This window comes from Lagenorhynchus albirostris, chromosome 17 (genome assembly GCF_949774975.1).
Source record: "Lagenorhynchus albirostris chromosome 17, mLagAlb1.1, whole genome shotgun sequence".
Lineage (NCBI taxonomy): Eukaryota > Metazoa > Chordata > Mammalia > Artiodactyla > Delphinidae > Lagenorhynchus > Lagenorhynchus albirostris.
This window is the reverse complement of record NC_083111.1, coordinates 36,803,556-36,822,711: the sequence shown is the minus strand read 5'-3', so window position 1 is coordinate 36,822,711 and position 19,156 is coordinate 36,803,556. Positions and strand designations below refer to the sequence as shown.

At 39.4% G+C, this 19,156-nt stretch overlaps 1 protein-coding gene across 1 annotated transcript in view; it reads right to left on the bottom strand.

The window, feature by feature from the left end:
* Nucleotides 1-19,156, bottom strand: part of NECAB1 (N-terminal EF-hand calcium binding protein 1) — a 183,620-nt gene that overhangs the window by 18,123 nt on the left and 146,341 nt on the right. The window contains exon 8 of the mRNA XM_060127738.1: nt 16,018-16,068. Coding sequence (XP_059983721.1) covers nt 16,018-16,068 — 51 coding nt within the window. The remainder of the gene's footprint in view (nt 1-16,017; nt 16,069-19,156) is intronic.

Sequence of the window (19,156 nt, the reverse complement as noted above, 5' to 3'; positions counted from 1 at the left end):
GATTACTGGAGCTTTGCAGTATAGTCTGAAGTCAGGGAGCCTGATTCCTCCAGCTCTGTTTCTTTTTCTCAAGATTGCTTTGGGTACTTGGGGTCTTTTGTGTTTCCATACAAATTGTGAAATTTTTTTTTCTAGTTCTTTGAAAAATGCCATTGGTATTTTGATAGGGATTGCACTGAATCTGTAGACTGCTTTGGGTAGTATAGTCACTTTCACAATGTTGATTCTTCCAATCCAAGAACATGGTATATCTCTCCATCTGTTTGTATCATCTTTAATTTCTTTCATCAGTGTCTATAAACTGTAAGTTTTCTGCATACAGGTCTTCTGCCTCCTCAGGTAGGTTTATTCCTAGGTATTTTGTTCTTTTTGTTGCAATGGTAAATGGGAGTCTTTCCTTAATTTCTCTTTCAGATTTTTCATCATTAGTGTATAGGAAAGCAAGAGATTTCTGTGCATTAATTTTGTATCCTGCTACTTTACCAAATTCATTGTTTAGCTCTAGTAGCTTTCTGCTAGCATCTTTGGGATTCTCTATGTATAGTATCATGTCATCTGCAGTAACAGTTTTACTTCTTCTTTTCCAATTTGGATTCCTTTTATTTCTTTTTGTCTCTGATTGCTGTGACTAAAACTTCCAAAACTATGTTGCATAATAGCTATGAGAGTGGGCTACCTTGGCTTGTTCCTGATCTTAGTGGAAATGGTTTCAGTTTTTCACCATTGAGAATGATGTTGGCTGTGGGTTTGTCATATATGGCCTTCATTATGTTGAGGTAAGTTCCCTCTATGCCCACTTTATGGAGGGTTTTTATCATAAATCAGTGTTGAATTTTGTTGATAGTTTTTCTGCATTTATTGAGATTATCATATTGTTTTTATTCTTAAATTTGTTAATATGGTGTATCACATTGATAGATTTGTGTATATTGAAGAATCCCTGCATTCCTGGGATAAACTCCACTTGATCAGGGTGTATGATCTTTTAGTGTGCTGTTGGATTCTGTTTACTAGTATTTTGTTGAGGATTTTTGCATCTATGTTCATCAGTGATATTGACCTGTAGTTTGTTTTGTATGATATCTTTGTCTGGTTTTGGTATCAGGGTGATGGTGGCCTCATAGAATGAGTTTGGGAGTGTTCCTCCCTTTGCTATATTTTGGAAGAGTTTGTGAAGGATCAGTGTTAGCTCTTCTCTAAATGTTTGATAGAATTCGCCTGTGAAGCCATCTGGTCCTGGGCTTTTGTTTGTTGGAAGATTTTTAAATCACAGTTTCAATTTCAGTGCTTGTGATTGGTCTGTTTATATTTTCTAATTCTTCCTGGTTCAGTCATGGAAGGTTGTGCTTTTCTAAGAATTTGTCTATTTCTTCCAGGTTGTCCATTTTATTGCCATATAGTCGCCTGTAGTAATCTCTCATGATCCTTTGTATTTCTGCAGTGTCAGTTGTTACTTCTCCTTTTTCATTTCTAATTCTGTTAATTTTATTCTTCTCTCTTTTTTTTCTTAATGAGCCTGGCTAATGGTTTATCAATTTAGTTTTTCTTCTCAAAGAACCAGATTTTAGTTTTATTGATCTTTGCTATTGTTTTCTTCATTTCTTTTTCATTTATTTCTGATCTGATTTTATGATTACTTTCCTTCTGATAACTTTGGGGTTTTTTTTTTGTGTGTGTGTGTGTGCTTCTTTCTCTAATTGCTTTAGGTGTAAGGTTTTGTTTTTTATTTGAGATTTTTCTTGTTTCTTGAGGTAGGATTGTATTGCTATAAACTTCCCTCTTGTTGCATCCGATAGGTTTTGGGTCATTGTGTTTCCATTGTGATTTGTTTCTAGATGTTTTTTGATTTCCTTTCTGATTTCTTCAGAGATCTCTTGGTTATTTAGTAGCATATTGTTTAACCTCCATGTTTTCATACTTTTTACAGTTTTTTTTCCCTATAATTGATATCTAGTCTCATAGCGTTGTGGTCAGAAAAGGTACTTGATACGATTTCAGTTTTCTTAAATTTACCAAGGCTTGATTTGTGACCCAAGATATGATCTGTCCTAAAGAATGATCCATGAGCTACTGAGAAAAAAGTGTATTATGTTGTTTTTGGATGGAATGTCCTATAAATATCAATTAACTCCATCGTTTTTAATGTTTCATTTAAAGCTTGTGTTTCCTTATTTATTTTCATTTTGGATGGTCTTTGCATTGGTGAAAGTGGGGTGTTAAAGTCTCCTACTATGATTGTGTTACTGTCGATTTCCCCTTTTATGGCTGTTAGCATTAGCCTTATGTATTGAGGCGCTCCTATGTTGGGTGCATAAATATTTACAATTATTGTATCTTCTGCTTGGAATGATCCCTTGATATTATGAAGTGTCCTTTATCTCCTGTAATGGTCTTTATTTTAAAGTCTATTTTGTCTGATATGAGAATTGCTACTCCAGATTTCTTTTGATTTCCATTGCATGGAATACCTTTTTCCATCTCCTCACTTTCAGTTTGTATGAACCACTAGGTTTGAAGTGGGTCTCTTGTAGACAGCATATATATAGGTCTTGTTTTTGTATCCATTCAGCCAGTCTATGTCTTTCGGCTGGAGCATTTAATCCATTTACATTTAAGGTAATTATCTATATGTATGTTCCTATTACCAATTTCTTAATTGTTTTGGGTTTGTTTCTGTAGGTCTTTTCCTTCTCTTGTGTTTCCTGTCTAGAGAAGTTCCTTTAGCATTTGTTGAAAAGCTGGTTTGGTGGTGCTGAATTCTCTTAACTTTTGCTTGTCTGTAAAGGTTTTAATTTCTCTGTTGAATGTGAATGACATCCTTGCTGGTACAGTAATCTTGGTTGTAGATTTTTCCCTTTCATCATTTTAAATATGTCCTTCCACCCTCTTCTGGCTTGCAGAGTTTTTGCTGAAAGATCAGCCGTTAACCTTATGGGGATTCCCTTGTATGTTATTTGTTGCTTTTCCCTTGCTGCTTTTACATTTTTTCTTTGAATTTAATTTTTGATAGTTTAATTAAGATGTGTCTTGGCATGTTTCTCCATGAATTTATCCCATAGGGGACTCTCTGCGTTTCCTGGAATTGATTGACTATTTCATCTCCCATGTTAGGGAAGTTGTTAACTATAATTTATTCAAATATTTTCTCAGTCCCTTTCTTTTTCTCTTCTTCTCTGGGAACCCTATAATTTGAATATTGGTGCATTTAATGTTGTCCCAGACGTCTCTGAGACTGTCCACAATTCTTTTCATTCTTTTTCCTATATTCTGCTCTGCAGTATTTATTTCCACTACTTTATCCTCCAGGTCATTATCTGTTCTTCTGCCTATTTATTCTGCTATTGATTCCTTCTAGAGAATTTTAAATTTCATTTACTTTGTTGTTCATCATTGTTTGTTTGCTCTTTAGTTCTTCTAGGCCTTGTTAAAAGTTTCTTGTATTTTCTCCATTCTATTTCCAAGATTTTGGATCTTCTTCTCTATACTTACTCTGAATTCTTTTTCAGGTAGACTGACTATTTCCTCCTCATTTATTTGGTCTGGTGGGTTTTTACCTTGCTTCTTCATCTGATGCATATTTCTCTGTCTTCCCATTTTGTTTAACTTACTGTGTTTGGGGGGTCTCCTTTTCAAAGCCTGCAGGTTTGTAGTTCCAGCTGTTTTTGGTGTCTGACCCAGTGGGAAAGGTTGATTCAGTGGTTTGTGTAGAGTTCCTGGTGGAGGGCACTGGTGCCTGTGTTCTGGTGGGTGGGGCTGGATCTTGTCTTTCTGGTGGAAGGACCATGTCTGCTGTTGTGTTTTGGGTGTCTGTGAACTTAGTATGATTTTAGGATACCTCTCTGTGAATGGGTGGGGTTGTTTTCCTGTCTTGCTAGTTGTTTGGCATTAGGAGTCCAGTACTGGGGCTTGCTGGTGGTTGGGTGGAGCTGGGGCTTAGTGTTGAGATGGAGATCTCTGGGAGAGCTCTCACTGATTGATATCACATGGGGCCAGGAGGTCTCTGGTGGTCCCATGTCCTGAACTCAACTCTCCCCGCTCAGAAACTCAGGCCTGACATCAGGCCAGATCATCAGGACACTGTTAGCCACACAGCTCAGAAGAAAACGCAGGAAAAATAGAGAGAGAAAAAAATTAAGATAACAAAATAAATAAGGTTATTAAAATAACAAAATTTAAAAGTAGTAATAATAGAGAGAGCTTCAAGATGGCGGAAGAGTAAGACACAGAGATCACCTTCCTCCCCACAGATACATCAGAAATACATCTACATGTGGAACAACTCCTACAGAACACCTACTGAACGCTGGCAGAAAACCTCAGACCTCCTAAAAGCCAAGAAACTGCCCACGTACCTGGGTAGGGCAAAAGAAAAAAAAAAGACAACAGAAGAGGGAGGGGACCTGCACCAGTGGGAGGGAGCTGTGAAGGAGGAAAGTTTTCCACCCACTAGGAAGCCCTTTCGTGGGTGGAGACTGTGGGTGGCAGAGGGGGGAAACTTCAGAGCCATGGTGGAAAGTGCAGCAACAGGGGTGTGGAGGGCAGAGTGGAGAGATTCCCACTCAGAGGATCGGTGCAGACCTGCACTCACCAGCATGAGAGGCTTGTCTGCTCACCCACCAGGACGGTTGGGGACTGGGAGCTGAGGCTTGGGATTCGGTCGGATCCCAGGGAGAGGCCTGGGGTTGGCTGGGTGAACACAGCCTGAAGGGTGCTAGTGCGCCACAGCTAGCTGGGAGGGAGTCTGGGAAAAAGTCTAGAGGTACCGAAGAAGCAAGAGACGTTTTCTTGCCTCTTTATTTCCTGGTGCACGAGGAAAGGGGATTAAGAGAAATGCTTAAATGAGCTCCAGAGACGGGCACAAGCCGCGGCTATCACCACGGACACCAGAGATGGGCATGAGATGCTAAGCCTGCTGCTGCAGCCACCAAGAAGCCTGTGTGGAAGCACAGGTCACTATCCACACCTCCCCTCCTGGGAGCCTGTGCAGCCTGCCACTGCCAGGGTCCCATGATCCAGGGACAACTTCCCTGGTAGTATGCATGGTGCGCCTCAGGCTGGTGCAATGTCATGCTGGTTTCTGCCACTGCAGCTTGCCCTGCATCTGTACCCCTCCCTCCCCCCCCGGCCTGAGCAGGCCAGAGGCCCCGAATCAGCTGCTACTTTAACCCTGTACTGTCTGAGTGAAGAACAGACGCCCTCAGGTGACCTACATGCAGAGGCGGGTCCAAATCCAAAGCTGAACCCCAGGAGCTGTGCGAACACAGAAAAGAAAGGGAAATCTCACCCAGCAGCCTCAGGATCAGTGGATTAAATCTCCACAAGGAACTGGATGTACCCTGCATCTGTGGAATACCTGAATAGACAATGAATCATCCCAAATTGAGGAGGTGGACCTTGGGAGCAATGATATATATATATTTTTCCCTTTTTCTCTTTTTGTGAGTGTGTATGTGTATGCTTCTGTGTGTGATTTTGTCTGTATAGCTTTGTTTTTACCATTTGTCCTAGGGTTCTGTCTGTCCCTTTTTTTTTAATTAAAATTTTTTTTGTCTTAATAATTATTTTTTATTTTAATAGTTTTATATTATTTTTTATCTTGTTCTTTCTTTTTCCTTCCTTCCTTCCTTCCTTCCTTCCTTCTTCCTTCCTTCCTTCCTTCCTTCCTTCCTTCCTTCCTTCCTTCCTTTCTTTCTTTCTTTCTCTCTCTCTCTCTCTCTCTCTCTCTCTCTCTCTCTCTCTCTCTCTCTTTCTTTCTTTCTTTCTTTCCTCACTTTTATTCTGAGCCATGTGGAGAAAAGGCTCTTGGTGCTCCAGCCAGGCATCAGGGCTGTGCCACTGAGGTGGGAGAGCCAAGTTCAGGACACTGCTCCACAAGAGACCTCCCAGCTCCACGTAATATCAAACAGTGAAAATCTCCCAGAAGAGATCTCCATCTCAGTGCCAAGACCCAGCTCCACTCAATGACCAGCAAGCTACAGTACTGGACAACATAGACCAAACAACTAGCAAGACAGGAACAAAACCACATCCATTTGCACAGAGGCTGCCTAAAATCATAATAAGGCCACAGACACCCCAAAACACACCACCAGGTATGAACCTGCCCACCAGAAAGACAAGATCCAGCCTCATCCGCCAGAACACAGGCACTAGTCCCCTCCACCAGGAAGCCTACACAACCCACTGAAACAACCTTAGCCACTGGGGACAGACAACAAAAACAATGGGAACTATGAACCTGTAACCTGCAAAAAGGAGACCCCAAACACAGTAAGTTAAGCAAAATTAGAAGACAGAGAAACACACAGCACATGAAGGAGTAAGGCAACAACCCATCAGACCTAACAAATGAAGAGGAAATAGGCAGTCTACCTGAAACAGAATTCAGAATAATGATAGTAAATAAGATCCAAAATCTTGGAATTAGAATGGAGAAAATACAAGAAACATTTACCAAGGACCTAGAAGAACTAAAGACCAAAAAAAACCAATGATGAACAACACAATAAATGAAATTAAAAATTCTCTAGAAGGGATCAATAGCAGAATAACTGCGGCAGAAGAACGGATAAGTGACATGGAAGAAAAAATAGTGGAAATAACTACTGCAAAGCAGAATAAAGAAAAAAACAAGGAAAAGAATTGAGGACAGTCTCGGAGACCTGTGGGACAACACTAAATGCCCCAACATTCGAATTATTGGGGTCCCAGAAGAAGAAGAGAAAAAGAAAGGGACTGAGAAAATATTTGAAAAGATTATAGTTGAAAACTACCCTAATATGGGAAAAGAAATAGTTAACCAAGTCCAGGAAGCACAGAGAGTCCCATACAGGATAAATCCAAGGAGAAACATGCCAAGACACATATTAATCAAACTATCAAAAGTTAAATACAAAGGAAAAATATTAAAAGCAGCAATGGAAAAAACAACAAATAACACATAAGGGAATCCCCATAAGGTTAACAGCTGATCTTTCAGAAGAAACTCTGCAAGCCAGAAGGGAGTGACAGGATATATTTAAAGTGGAAAGAGAAAAATCTACAACCAAGATTATTGTACCAGCAAGGATCTCATTCAGATTTGATGAAGAACTTAAAACCTTTACAGACAGGGGCTTCCGTGGTGGTGCAGTGGTTGAGAGTCTGCCTGCCGATACAGGGGACACGGGTTCGTGTCCCGGTCTGGGAGGGTCCCACATGCCGCAGAGTGGCTGGGCCCGTAGGCCATGGCTGCTGGGCCTGCACTACCAGAGCCTGTGCTCTGCAGTGGGAGAGGCCACAGAAGTGAGAGGCTCGCATACCGCAAAAAGAAAAACAAAACAAAACAAAAAACCTTTACAGACAAGCAAAAGCTAAGAGAATTCAGTGCCACCAAATCAGCTTTAGAACAAATGCTAAAGGAACTTCTCTACACAGGAAACACAAGAAAAGGAAAAGACCTACAATAATAAACCCAAAACAATTAAGAAAATGGTAATAGGAACATACATATCGAATTTTCTTAAATTTAAATGGATTAAATGCTCCAACCAAAAGACATAGATAGGCTGAATGGACACTAAAACAAGACCCATATATATGCTGTCAACAGGAGACCCACTTCAGACCTAGGGACACAAATAGACTGAAAGTGAGGGCATGGAAAAAGATATTCCGTACAAATGGAAATCAAAAGAAAACTGGAGTAGCAATGCTCATATCAGACAAAATACACATTAAAACAAAGACTATTACAAGAGACAAAGAAGGACACTACATAATGATCAAGGGAACAATCCAAGAAGAAGATATAACAATTGTAACTAGTTATGCAGCCAACATAGGAGCACCTCAATACATAAGACAAATACTAACAGCCATAAAAAGGGAAATTGACAGCAACACAATCATAGTAGGGGACTTTAACACCCCACTTTCACCAATGGGCATATCATCCAAAATGAAAATAAGTAAGGAAACACAAGCTTTAAATGACACATTAAACAAAATGGACCTAATTGATATTTATAGGACATTCCATCCAAAAAAAAAACCCAGAATACACATTCTTCTCAAGTGCTCATGGAACATACTCCAGGATAGATCATATCTTGGGTCACAAATCAAGCATTGGTAAATTTAAGAAAATTGAAATCATATCAAGTATCTTTTCTGACCACAATGCTATGAGACTAGATATCAACTACAGGAAAAAAACTGTAAGAAATACAAACACATGGAGGCTGAATAACACACTACTTAATAACCAAGAGATCACTGAAGAAATCAAAGGGGAAATCAAAAAATACCTAGAAACAAATGACAATGAAAACATAATGACCCAAAACCTATGGGATGCAGCAAAAGCAGTTCTAAGAGGGAAGTTTATAGCAATACAATCCTACCTTAAGAAACAGGAAACATCTCGAATAAACAACCTAAGCTTGCACCTAAAGCAATTAGAGAAAGAAGAACAAAAAAAAACCCAAAGTTAAGAGAAAGAAATAAATCATAAAGACCAGATAAGAAAAAAATGAAAAATAAATGAAGGAAATGATAGCAAAGATCAATAAAACTAAAAGCTGGTTCTTTGAGAACATAAACAAAATTGATAAACCATTAGCCAGACTTATCAAGAAAAAAAGGGAGAAGACTCAAATCAATAGAATTAAAAATGAAAAAGGAGAAGTAACAACTGACACTGCAGAAATACAAAGGATGATGAGAGATTACTACAAGCAACTGTATGCCAATAAAATCGACAACCTGGAATAAATGGACAAATTCTTAGAAATGCACAACCAGTCGAGACTGAACCAGGAAGAACTAGAAAATATGAACAGACCAGTCACAAGCAGTGAAATTGAAACTGTGATTAATAATCCTCCAAGCAACAAAAGCCCAGGACCAGATGGCTTCACAGGCGAATTCTATCAAACATTTACAGAAGAGCTAACACCTATCCTTTTCAAAATCTTGCAAAATATTGCAGAGGGAGGAACACTCCCAAATTCATTCTACGAGGCCACCATCACCCTGATACCAAAACTAGACAAAGATGTCACAAGGAAAGAAAACTACATGTCAATATCACTGATGAACCTAGATGCAAAAATCCTCAACAAAATACTAGCAAACAGAATCCAACAGCACATTAAAAGGAACATACACTATGATCAAGTGTGGTTTATCCCAGGAATGCAAGGATTCTTCAATATATGCAAATCAATCAATGTAGTACACCATATTAACAAATTGAAGGGGAAAAAACATATGATCATTTCAATATATGCAGAGAAAGCATTCGACAAAATTCAACACCGATTTATCATAAAAACCCTGCAGAAAGTAGGCATAGAGGGAACTTTCCTCAACATAATAAAGGCCATACATGACAAACCCACAGCCAACATCGTCCTCAATGGTGAAAAATTGAAACCATTTCCACTAAGATCAGGAACAAGACAAGGTTGCCCACTCTCACCACTATTATTCAACATAGTTTTGGAAGTTTCAGCCACATCAATTAGAGAAGAATAAGAAATAAAAGGAATCCAAATTGGAAACGAAGAGTTAAAGCTGTCACTGTTTGCAGATGATAGTATACACCGAGAATCCTAAACATGCTGCCAGAAAACTATTAGAGCTAATCAATGAATTTGTAAAGTAGCAGGATACAAAATTAATGCACAGAAATCTCTTGAATTGCTATACGCTAATGAAGAAAAATCTGAATGTGAAGTTAAGAAAACACTCCCATTTACCATTGCAACAAAAAGAATAATATATCTAGGAATAAACCTACCTAAGGAGACAAAAGACCTGTATGCTGAAAATTATAAGACACTGATGAAAGAAATTAAAGGTGATACAAATAGATGGAGAGATATACCATGTTCTTGGATTGGAAATATCAACATTGTGAAAATGACTCTACTACCCAAAGCAATCTACAGTTTCATTGCAATCCCTATCAAAATACTACTGGCATTTTTCACAGAACTGGAAGAAAAAATTTCTCAATTTGTATGGAAACACAAAAGACCCCGAATAGCTAAAGCAATCTTGAGAAAGAAAAACGGAGCTTGAGGAATCAGGCTCTCTGATGTCAGAGTATACTACAAAGCTACAGTAATCAAGACAGTATGGTACTGGCACAAAAACAGAAATATAGATTAATGGAACAGCATCGATAGCCCAGAGATAAACACACACACAAAATTCACCTTATCTTTGACAAAGGAGGCAAGAATATACAATGGAGAAAAGACAGCCTCTTCAATAAGTGTTGCTGGGAAAACTGGACAGGTACATGTAAAAGAATGAAGTTAGAACAGTCCCTAATACCATACACAAAAATAAACTCAAAATGGATTAAAGATCTAAATGTAAGGCCAGATACCATCAAACTCTTAGAGGAAAACACAGGCAGAATACTCTATGACATAAATCACAGCAAGATTCCTTTTGACCCACCTCCTAGAGAAATGGAAATTAAAACAAAAATAAACAAATGGGACCCAATGAACTTAAAAGCTTTTGCACAGCAAAGGAAACCATAAACAAGACAAAAAGACAACACTCAGAATCGGAGAAAATATTTGCAAGACATGGAAGCAACCGAAGTGTCCATCAATAGATGAAGGGATAAAGAAGACATGACACATATATACAGTGGAATATTGCTCAGCCATAAAAAGGAACAAAACTGAGTCCTTTGCAGTGAGATGGATGGACCTTGAGACTGTCATACAGAGTGAAGTAAGAGAGAAATAAATGCCATATGCTAACACATATATATGGAACTTAAAAAGAAAAAAAAAAGGTGATGAAGAACCTTGGGGCAAGATGGGAATAAAGATGCAGACCTACTAGAGAATGGACTTGAGGATACGGGGAGGCAGAAGGGTAAGCTGGGACAAAGTGGGAGAGTGGCATGGACATATATACACTACCAGACGTAAAATAGATAGCTAGTGGGAAGCAGCCACATAGCACATGGAGATCAGCTCGGCACTTCGTGACCACCTAGAGGTGTGGGGCAGGGAGGGTGGGAGGGAGGGAGATGCAAGAGGGAAGAGATATGGGGACATATGTATATGTATAACTGATTCACTTTGTTATAAAGCAGAAACTAACACACCATTGTAAAGCAATTATACTCCAATAAAAATGTAAAAAAAAGTAATAATAATAAAAAAGGAGGGCAATCAAACAAATAAAGAAATCCACCAATGATAACAAGTGCTAAAAACTATGCTAAGATAAACATAAAAATCAGAAACACCTCTTTCATAGACAGCAAACCCCAAGTCCACAGTTGTTCCCAAAGTCCATGGCCTCAATTTTGGAATGATTCATTGTCTATTCATGTATTCCACAGATGCAGGGTACATCAAGTTGTTTGTGGGGATTTAATCTGCGGCTCCTGAGGCTTCATGGAGAAATTTCCCTTTCTCTTCTTTGTTCGCACAGCTCCTGGGGTTCAGCTTTGGTTTTGGCCCCACCTTTGCATGTAGGTTGCCCTCAGACATCTCTTCCCACCCAGACAGGATGGGGTTAAAGCAGCAGCTGATTAGGGGGCTGTGGCTCACTCAGGCCGGCGGGGGAGGGAAGTGTACTGTAGTTATAATTGGAATGTGGGGTGAGCCTGTGGCGGCAGAGGCCAGTGTGACGTTGCAACAACTTGAGGCATGCTGTGTGTTCTCCCGGGGATGTTGTCCCTGGATCATGGGACACTGACAGTGGTGGGCTGCACAGGCTTCCGGGGTGGGGGGTGGATATGGATAGTGACCTGTGCTTGCATACAGGATTCTTGGTGGCTGCAGCCACAGCCTTAGCGTTTCATGCTCATCTCTGGTGTCCGAGCTGATAGCCACGGCTCACGCCCATCTCTGAAGTTTGTTTAGGCGGTGATCTGCCTTCTGTGGGCAGACAGGGAAGGAATCCCCTCTCCTTGCACACCCGGAAACAATGGTCTTTTTCATCTTAGGCAGATCCAGACATTTTTCTGGACTCCCGGCTAGCTGTGGCTCACTAGCTCCCTTCAGGCTGTGTTCATGCAGCCAACCCCAGTCCTCTTCCTGGGATCTGACCTCTGAAACCTGAGCCTCAGCTCCCAGCCCCCACCCGCTCTATAGGTGAGCAGACAAGTGTCTCAGGCTGGTGAGTGCTGGTCATCACCGATCTTCTGTGAGGGAATCTCTGTACTTTGCCCTCTGCACCCCTGTTGCTGCACTTTCCTCTGTGGCTCTGAAGCTTACCTCCTATCCACCCCTGTCCCCACCAGTGAAGGGGCTTCCTAGTGTGTGGAAACTTTTCCTCCTTCACAGCTCCCTCCAACTGGTGCAGGTCCCATCCCTATTCTTTTGTCTCTGTTTTTTCTTTTTCTTTTGCCCTACCCAGGTATGTGGGGATATTCTTGCCCTTTTGGAAGTCTGAGGTCTTCTTACTCCTCCGCCATCTTGAAGGTCCTCCCCATATTGACTTTTTAAAAACTCCTTTTGAAAGTAGAAAATATCTGAAAATGATCATTTTTTTTCCCCAATAGTCATTTGAGACTATTTGAGTCATTTGAGACCACACAAAGCACACAATTGCACCAGGCAGAAAGTATTCAGGTGGATCAATACACCTGGCCAGATCCAGGATGTATGGTCTGGTTGATGCAATTCCCTTCAAAAATCATACTAACCTTTCAGTGATTCATACTCACTTCTTAGTACTTGATAGCTAGAAGACAATAAATTATCCCTAAATTTTCAGTGAGTCATAAAACCAAGGTCTTGGACTTTAGATCTGCATTTATCCCTGATGTGCATTTATTTCCTATTTTATTAAGAAATAATAAAATAGTGAATTCCTAAGGTTGCTGTTTTTATGACATGCTTGATATAAATCATCTGGAATATTTTAATATTCCCATGTAGCACCTATTCTTTTAGTGAAAGGTTAGAACAATTCAGTGTTGTAAGAGATATATGGATATCATTTTTAGAAACTCCTACTTATCCTTTTTGATTTCATCTTAAATGTTATGTCATTCTGGAAGCATTTCCTGGCCCCTAAATTAGGTCATGTTCCCTAGCTATGAAAATCTATACCTTCCTATAATAATACTCATCACATCCTATTGTAGCTCCTAGTTATATTTGCCTATATTTCCTTCTAGTCTGTCTTCTTGTCTGTAATATTCACCACTTTATCTACAAACACTCCCTCAGGGCCCAGCACATAGTTAGTGATCAAGTTAAAAATAAAAGGTGCTTTTGCTTTTAACCATTGACTATTCTTAAAATTCCTTTAGTAAATTTTATTTATATACTATCCATTCCAGAAAAGGATTTGAGGTGGTTCTGAGCACTGTTAGGTGCTCTTTTATCTACCTCCATCATCTTGCCCTCTTTTCTTTTTTCTTTCTCCTTTTAGACCAGGAGGTGTAAATTGGCTTCACTTTTACTAGCTCTGTGGCCTTGAACAAGTTACTTAATCTTTTTCAAGTCTTCTGATATGCAAAATTGGAATAAAGGTACTTATATCACAGAGTTTTGAGGAAGGTTAAATGGAATGAAATAGTGTATGTAAAGATATTGCCCATGATAGATATTCAATAAATGTTACTTCTCTTACTCCAGGCTGAGAAAAGAAATGGACTTAAACAGAGATTATATGCTACATTCATCATTATGTAATGCCTCACGTACCAGAAAACTAGTATGGCAGATACTAGGGTTCAGGACTTTTGCTGTGTGCTTAAATAAGCCTACCAGATAATACTTTCTGCTCTAGTGGTAGGAAATCTCATGAAAAAAAGTCATCCATTAGCTCATAACCTCACTAGCAAAAGCAACTCTACTTCCCAAAGTGCACCAAACACTAGAGTTGGACTATTACAGTGTGGTGAGTACTGTAGGTCTGGCATAGAACTTCTGGACTTCAGCTGTGGTATTTAAACCTTTTTACAACTTAATTTTTTCATCTGTAAAATGGAGCTAATAACAGCACCACCTCATATGGCTATTGTGAAGACTGAGTTACATATGTGTGGGTTTAACACAACACTTGCACATAGCAAAGGCTCAATAAAGATTAACTTTTAAAAATAAAGTATATAATAAAAATTTATTTTTTGCATTCTGATGTAGGATTTATTTTCCAAAGTTCTCATGCATTCACTAATGGAAAAGGAAAAATAACTCTCCAGTCAATGAATTCTAGAATTGGTTTTTGGTCACCAGGAAAAATCACTGATCAAAAAGTAACATACAATTATGTGTGCTAGCTGTGAAATAACAGTGAAAAATTGTTTTTGTCATTATGAATATAGAGGTTTTATAGGAATTGATAGTGATACATATACCACCACTAGTAAAAAATACAACTTTTGATGACAAATATGAAAAAACAAACCAGCTCAGACTATTACTATGTGTATATTCCCAAAGAGCATAATTTTTTACTTTTACATATGGTTAAAAATAGTTAAAGAATATTCTTTCCTGCTTTTAAATGATATTGACTATCGAACTACTTTGTCCAGTTCTTTTTCTCTAAAGTACTTCCATGCACTATTGAATTGGCAATACTGCATGGGTTGATAGATCTCTTAAAATAGATCTCTCTTTTCTGTCGGGGACCAGAGAATGGAAGAGTCTGTCACTTTTCATAAATAATCCTTAGAAATTTTTCTCCTTCACAGCTAGTGAGAGAGAATACTTATATTAAGAAATTATTTAAGAACAGACAATAATCTCTCCTAACATTAGAAAAATTATGTTCATGTTTCTTGACTGGAGTGTAGTTTTCTCTACATGCAAACCTAAGAGACAACACAGATGCAAGACCTCAAGGTCATAATCCTGTGCTTATGGGACTGCACAGAAGACCTGCATAATATCTGTGCTCAACAGCCCTCTGCCCTCACCTTCGTGCCAAAACCTATCACTTTAAAATTCTGGGTGCCTGGTAAATTAACACAGACCACATCCCTGTCTTTGGAGTAATAAGAGCACTGAACATGTAGTATAGCTAGGAATTGTGTCTACATCTATAGGATTCTAATCACAACAGCCATTATTAAACTTTTCTGAGAAAAAGCTCCCTCTATGAAAATTTCCTTTGTGCTGTGAGTTTGGACAGATGAACAGGAGCTGACATGCAGGTGAGTCTCACCTTCTATCACACAAGCAGTGCCTATAGAATAAGTACATGATACAGAGATGGAAGGTATTTCATATCCTTGTTTCATGTAAATGTGACTGATCCTACAAGATCTATACAATATATAATATATTTAAGGTATTAAGAAAAAAGTGATTTTCTGTAGATACCCAAGATTTTAAAATCCAAATTTCCGCTAAATGTAAATGCAAACATCCAATTTCCCAAAGCAGTATGTGCTATAAATATTTGCCTCAAAATAAAATAAAATAATAAAGCATGGTATGTGCTGCTTTTCAGTTAGTTAATTTATACATTAATTTCTTTTTTGCTGCATATAATGAACCTATTAGGATCACTGTCCATTTTCTTTCAGTCTCCATCAATTGCCACCCTTCTGGATGGGTATATTTTCCCCACAAGCATAAACGTTCACTTTTCTCTAAACATCAATTTTTTTCTTTGGAAAATGATTTCTGAGCATCTTGTCCCTGGGCTATATGCTGAAAATACAATAATTAATGGGACCAAGTTTCAGCTCAGGTGTACCCTTCAGCCTAGTTGATGATACAATTTGAATGTTGCCCTTCTCTGCCAGTCATATTAATTCAATTATTCAATAACTCATTGATTTATACATGCATAAAAATTTCACTTTTCACATATTACATAACAGGTTCTTTCAGAAAACCCCTGTGAAGTAGGCATTAGTTTTCCACAAATCACAATTTAGAAAATCCTACTTAGCTACACATAATGAAATATGCCCATGTATTGTTTTTTTTTAATTTTCACTGAAATAGTAACTAATTTTGAAGAAATTAAATTATGTTTTCAAAGTACATATTTCTAAAATTTTGACCTAGGGAAAGTACTTACAGGTTTAGTATTCCCTTCAATAACTTCTTCTAGAGGTTCAAGTTTAAGATCCTTTGGTTAGAGTAAGAAATGGGTAGAAAACAAGAAATTAGTTAATTAAACAAAACATCATATATTTGAATGGTAGCACTTTTGGGCTAACATTAAACCGAAGGAACTTCATGATCTGAATGGAGATGAAATAATTCTGATTTTTTAAAGTGGGCTCTTTCAATAAAGATTCTTTTACCCATTATATCAATTGTAAGGAGCTATCTCAGATGTGTTCAATTTTTTATTAATTTGAGTGTACATCACTGATGCCATTAAAAGAGAACAAAGTGGAGAGAAGATTCATTAAAGCAGAGAGGGAAAGGATAGAAACAGTAAAAAGGAAAAGTTAGGATGACTAGGCTGATTTCTTTTCCTGTGGTTATATGGCAATATACTTGAGATATCATGATAGACATTTACACTCTAGTGCTAATTTTGCTTTGCTAAGAAGTGAAATAAAAAGCAAATGAAACCACTATTGATATTTGTTAAAAATGAAGGGTTACCAAAAAGACCTCAGAGTTTTCTGCAGTGATCCATGTATAATGCTAATGGCTCCACTGAAACCAAGACTGTAATATCTGAGGACTTCATTCTAAGAATATATATCCTAGAGAGTGACATCACCAAAATGGTGACATAGGTTGTTCCTGGCTTTGCTCCCCCTCACAAGAACAACAACTAACAACTATTGAGAACAAGACACCTCTGAGGGAATCCTAGAACAAGGCTGAAGCAACCTCCTGTACCACAGAGACCAAGACAGACTTCATTAGAAGGTAAGAGAGGTGGCTATACATTGACAGCATTGCCCCATCACCAGGCCAGCACAGCACCACCTGGACAGATCTTCCCTGAGCCTCTGGTTCCCTCAGTGGGAAAAAGAGATCCCAGGAGAGACAACTAGCCCGATCCAGTATTTTGGGTCATTTTGTGAAAGCCCCTACTCTGATCTTGTACCACAAAGATGGGAAATCTGTGGGGCTCAACCACAGGAAATCTGACTGTGACAGAGAAGAGGGGGAGGGGCTCGCAACAACCAGCACATAGATCTTGGCAGAACAAGCTCATACTGCAGTGCCCAAGTAGTAATCCCAGCCAGCAGCTTTGCTCATCTGCAGAACCAAGCTGGGAACTTGGGGGAGAGCAGATCTGCCTGATTCGGATCTTCAAAGGAGTTTTGTTGGCCCTAGAGCCCAGTTTGCCCACGCCCAAGCAAGGAGCTGAATCATATTCCCACCCACTATGGTGAGTGTCTTCCAGGCCGATCTTACCAGAGGAGCTGGCAATAACTTCTGGAAGTAGTGTGGCCCAGTGGTGCTCAAGCCAAGAGGTGGGTGAGCAAAGCTGATTACCCACGAAGCAAAACCAGTAGCAGGTGTGGAATGTTCCCGTGCTATGCACAAACAGATGGATTAATTCATAGCCAAAACTGAGGGTAGGTCCTGGCATCTCCTTATCTGGGACCTTATTTGGGAAACTGAGAATAGCCTGGAGCTAAACCTCCCCCTCTTGCCTAGGCAGGGGAGGTGAGACACAGCCCCACCTGCTATGGAGAATGTCTTCTGACCCCATCTCACCAGAAGGGCTGGTGACAACTCCTGGAAGTTGTGCATCCCAGTGGCACTTGAGCTGAGAAGCAGGCAAAGCCAATAGTTTGCAGAGCAAAGCCAGCAGCCATGTTCAGTCAGGGAACTTGGGGTGTGGGTCGGCTTGAGTTAAAACAACAAAGAGCTTCACCAGCTTTAGAGCTGCTTGTCCTGCTACATGCAGGCAATTATTCTAATTCATAGCCCTGTTCATTGGTACAGTCTCCAATGTGTCCAAGCAAGGAACCTAACTAGAGCACACAGGAAGCTACACAGCTCATTCAACACCCCTACATGCAGTGGTACTTGAACAGAGAGCACAGACCATGGCTTCCCCCATCTGCAGAGCAAAACCAGTGGCCTCACCTGACCAGGGAAGTCAGTGCACACTATGGACTGGCTTGGGTCCCCAAACAATGAGCTGTATAGGCCCTGGGTCCTGTACTGCTGCCATGCCAGGGCACAGAAGTCCCATTTACTACTGTATATAGTAACCAGTCCCAACCATCTAGTAAGTCTGACCAGAGAATCCAGGCAACCATGGAGCCCATCCTACAGCCTCACTTGTGTAGGGAACCAAGCCAGTAGTACTATCCAACAGTTCTCAGCCAATGGCACAACCCCTATCCCTATCCTCAGAGCTGAAACAATTGCCCTGCCCCCAATAAAGCATAATAGCAGGCCCCACCTGCTCAAAAACATTACCAGCAGACATACCCCAAAACCCAAACTGAGCTACTGAAGAACTGTCTCTGCCAAAGCCAACCTGTAGAGTCTGGAAGGGGAGCCTAATTACTCAAATGCACAAATATCAATGTAAGGAATCAAAGATTATGAAAAGTCAGGTAAATATGACATCACCAAAGGAAATTAATAAAACTTCAATAACTGGCCTTAAAATGAACACCTATGAAATGCCAGAGAAAGAATTCAATAAGATCCTCTTAAGGAAATTCCTCTTAAGGAACTGCAAGAAAAAACAGACAGCTACACAAAATCAGAAAAACAAAGCACGAATATAATGAGAAGTTTGACAAGGAAATAGCAGCCATCAAAAACAAACCAAAATAAACAAAACTCCTAGAGATGAAAAATACAATAACTGAACTGAAAAATTCAATAGAGAATTTCAAAAGTAGACTCAACCATGCAGAAGAATCAGTGACCTGGAGGATACAACACTGGAAGTTACCCAGGAAGAGGAGCAAAAATAAAAAAGAATGAAAAAGAGTAAAGGAAACCTATGGGAATTTGGGAGACACTGAAAGGGAAAAAGTATTCACATCATGGGAATTCCAGAAGAAGAGAAAGAGAAAGAGACAGAATGCCTATTTAAAGGAATAATGTCTGAAAACTTTCCAAATTTTGGGAGAGATATGAACATCCAGATCCATGAGGCCCAAAGGACCTCAAATAGATTGAATCTAAATAGGGCTACTCTGAGACACATTAATTAAATTGTCAAAAGTCAAAGACAAAAGAACTGTAAGGGCAGCAAGAGAAAAGAGAGAAGCCAC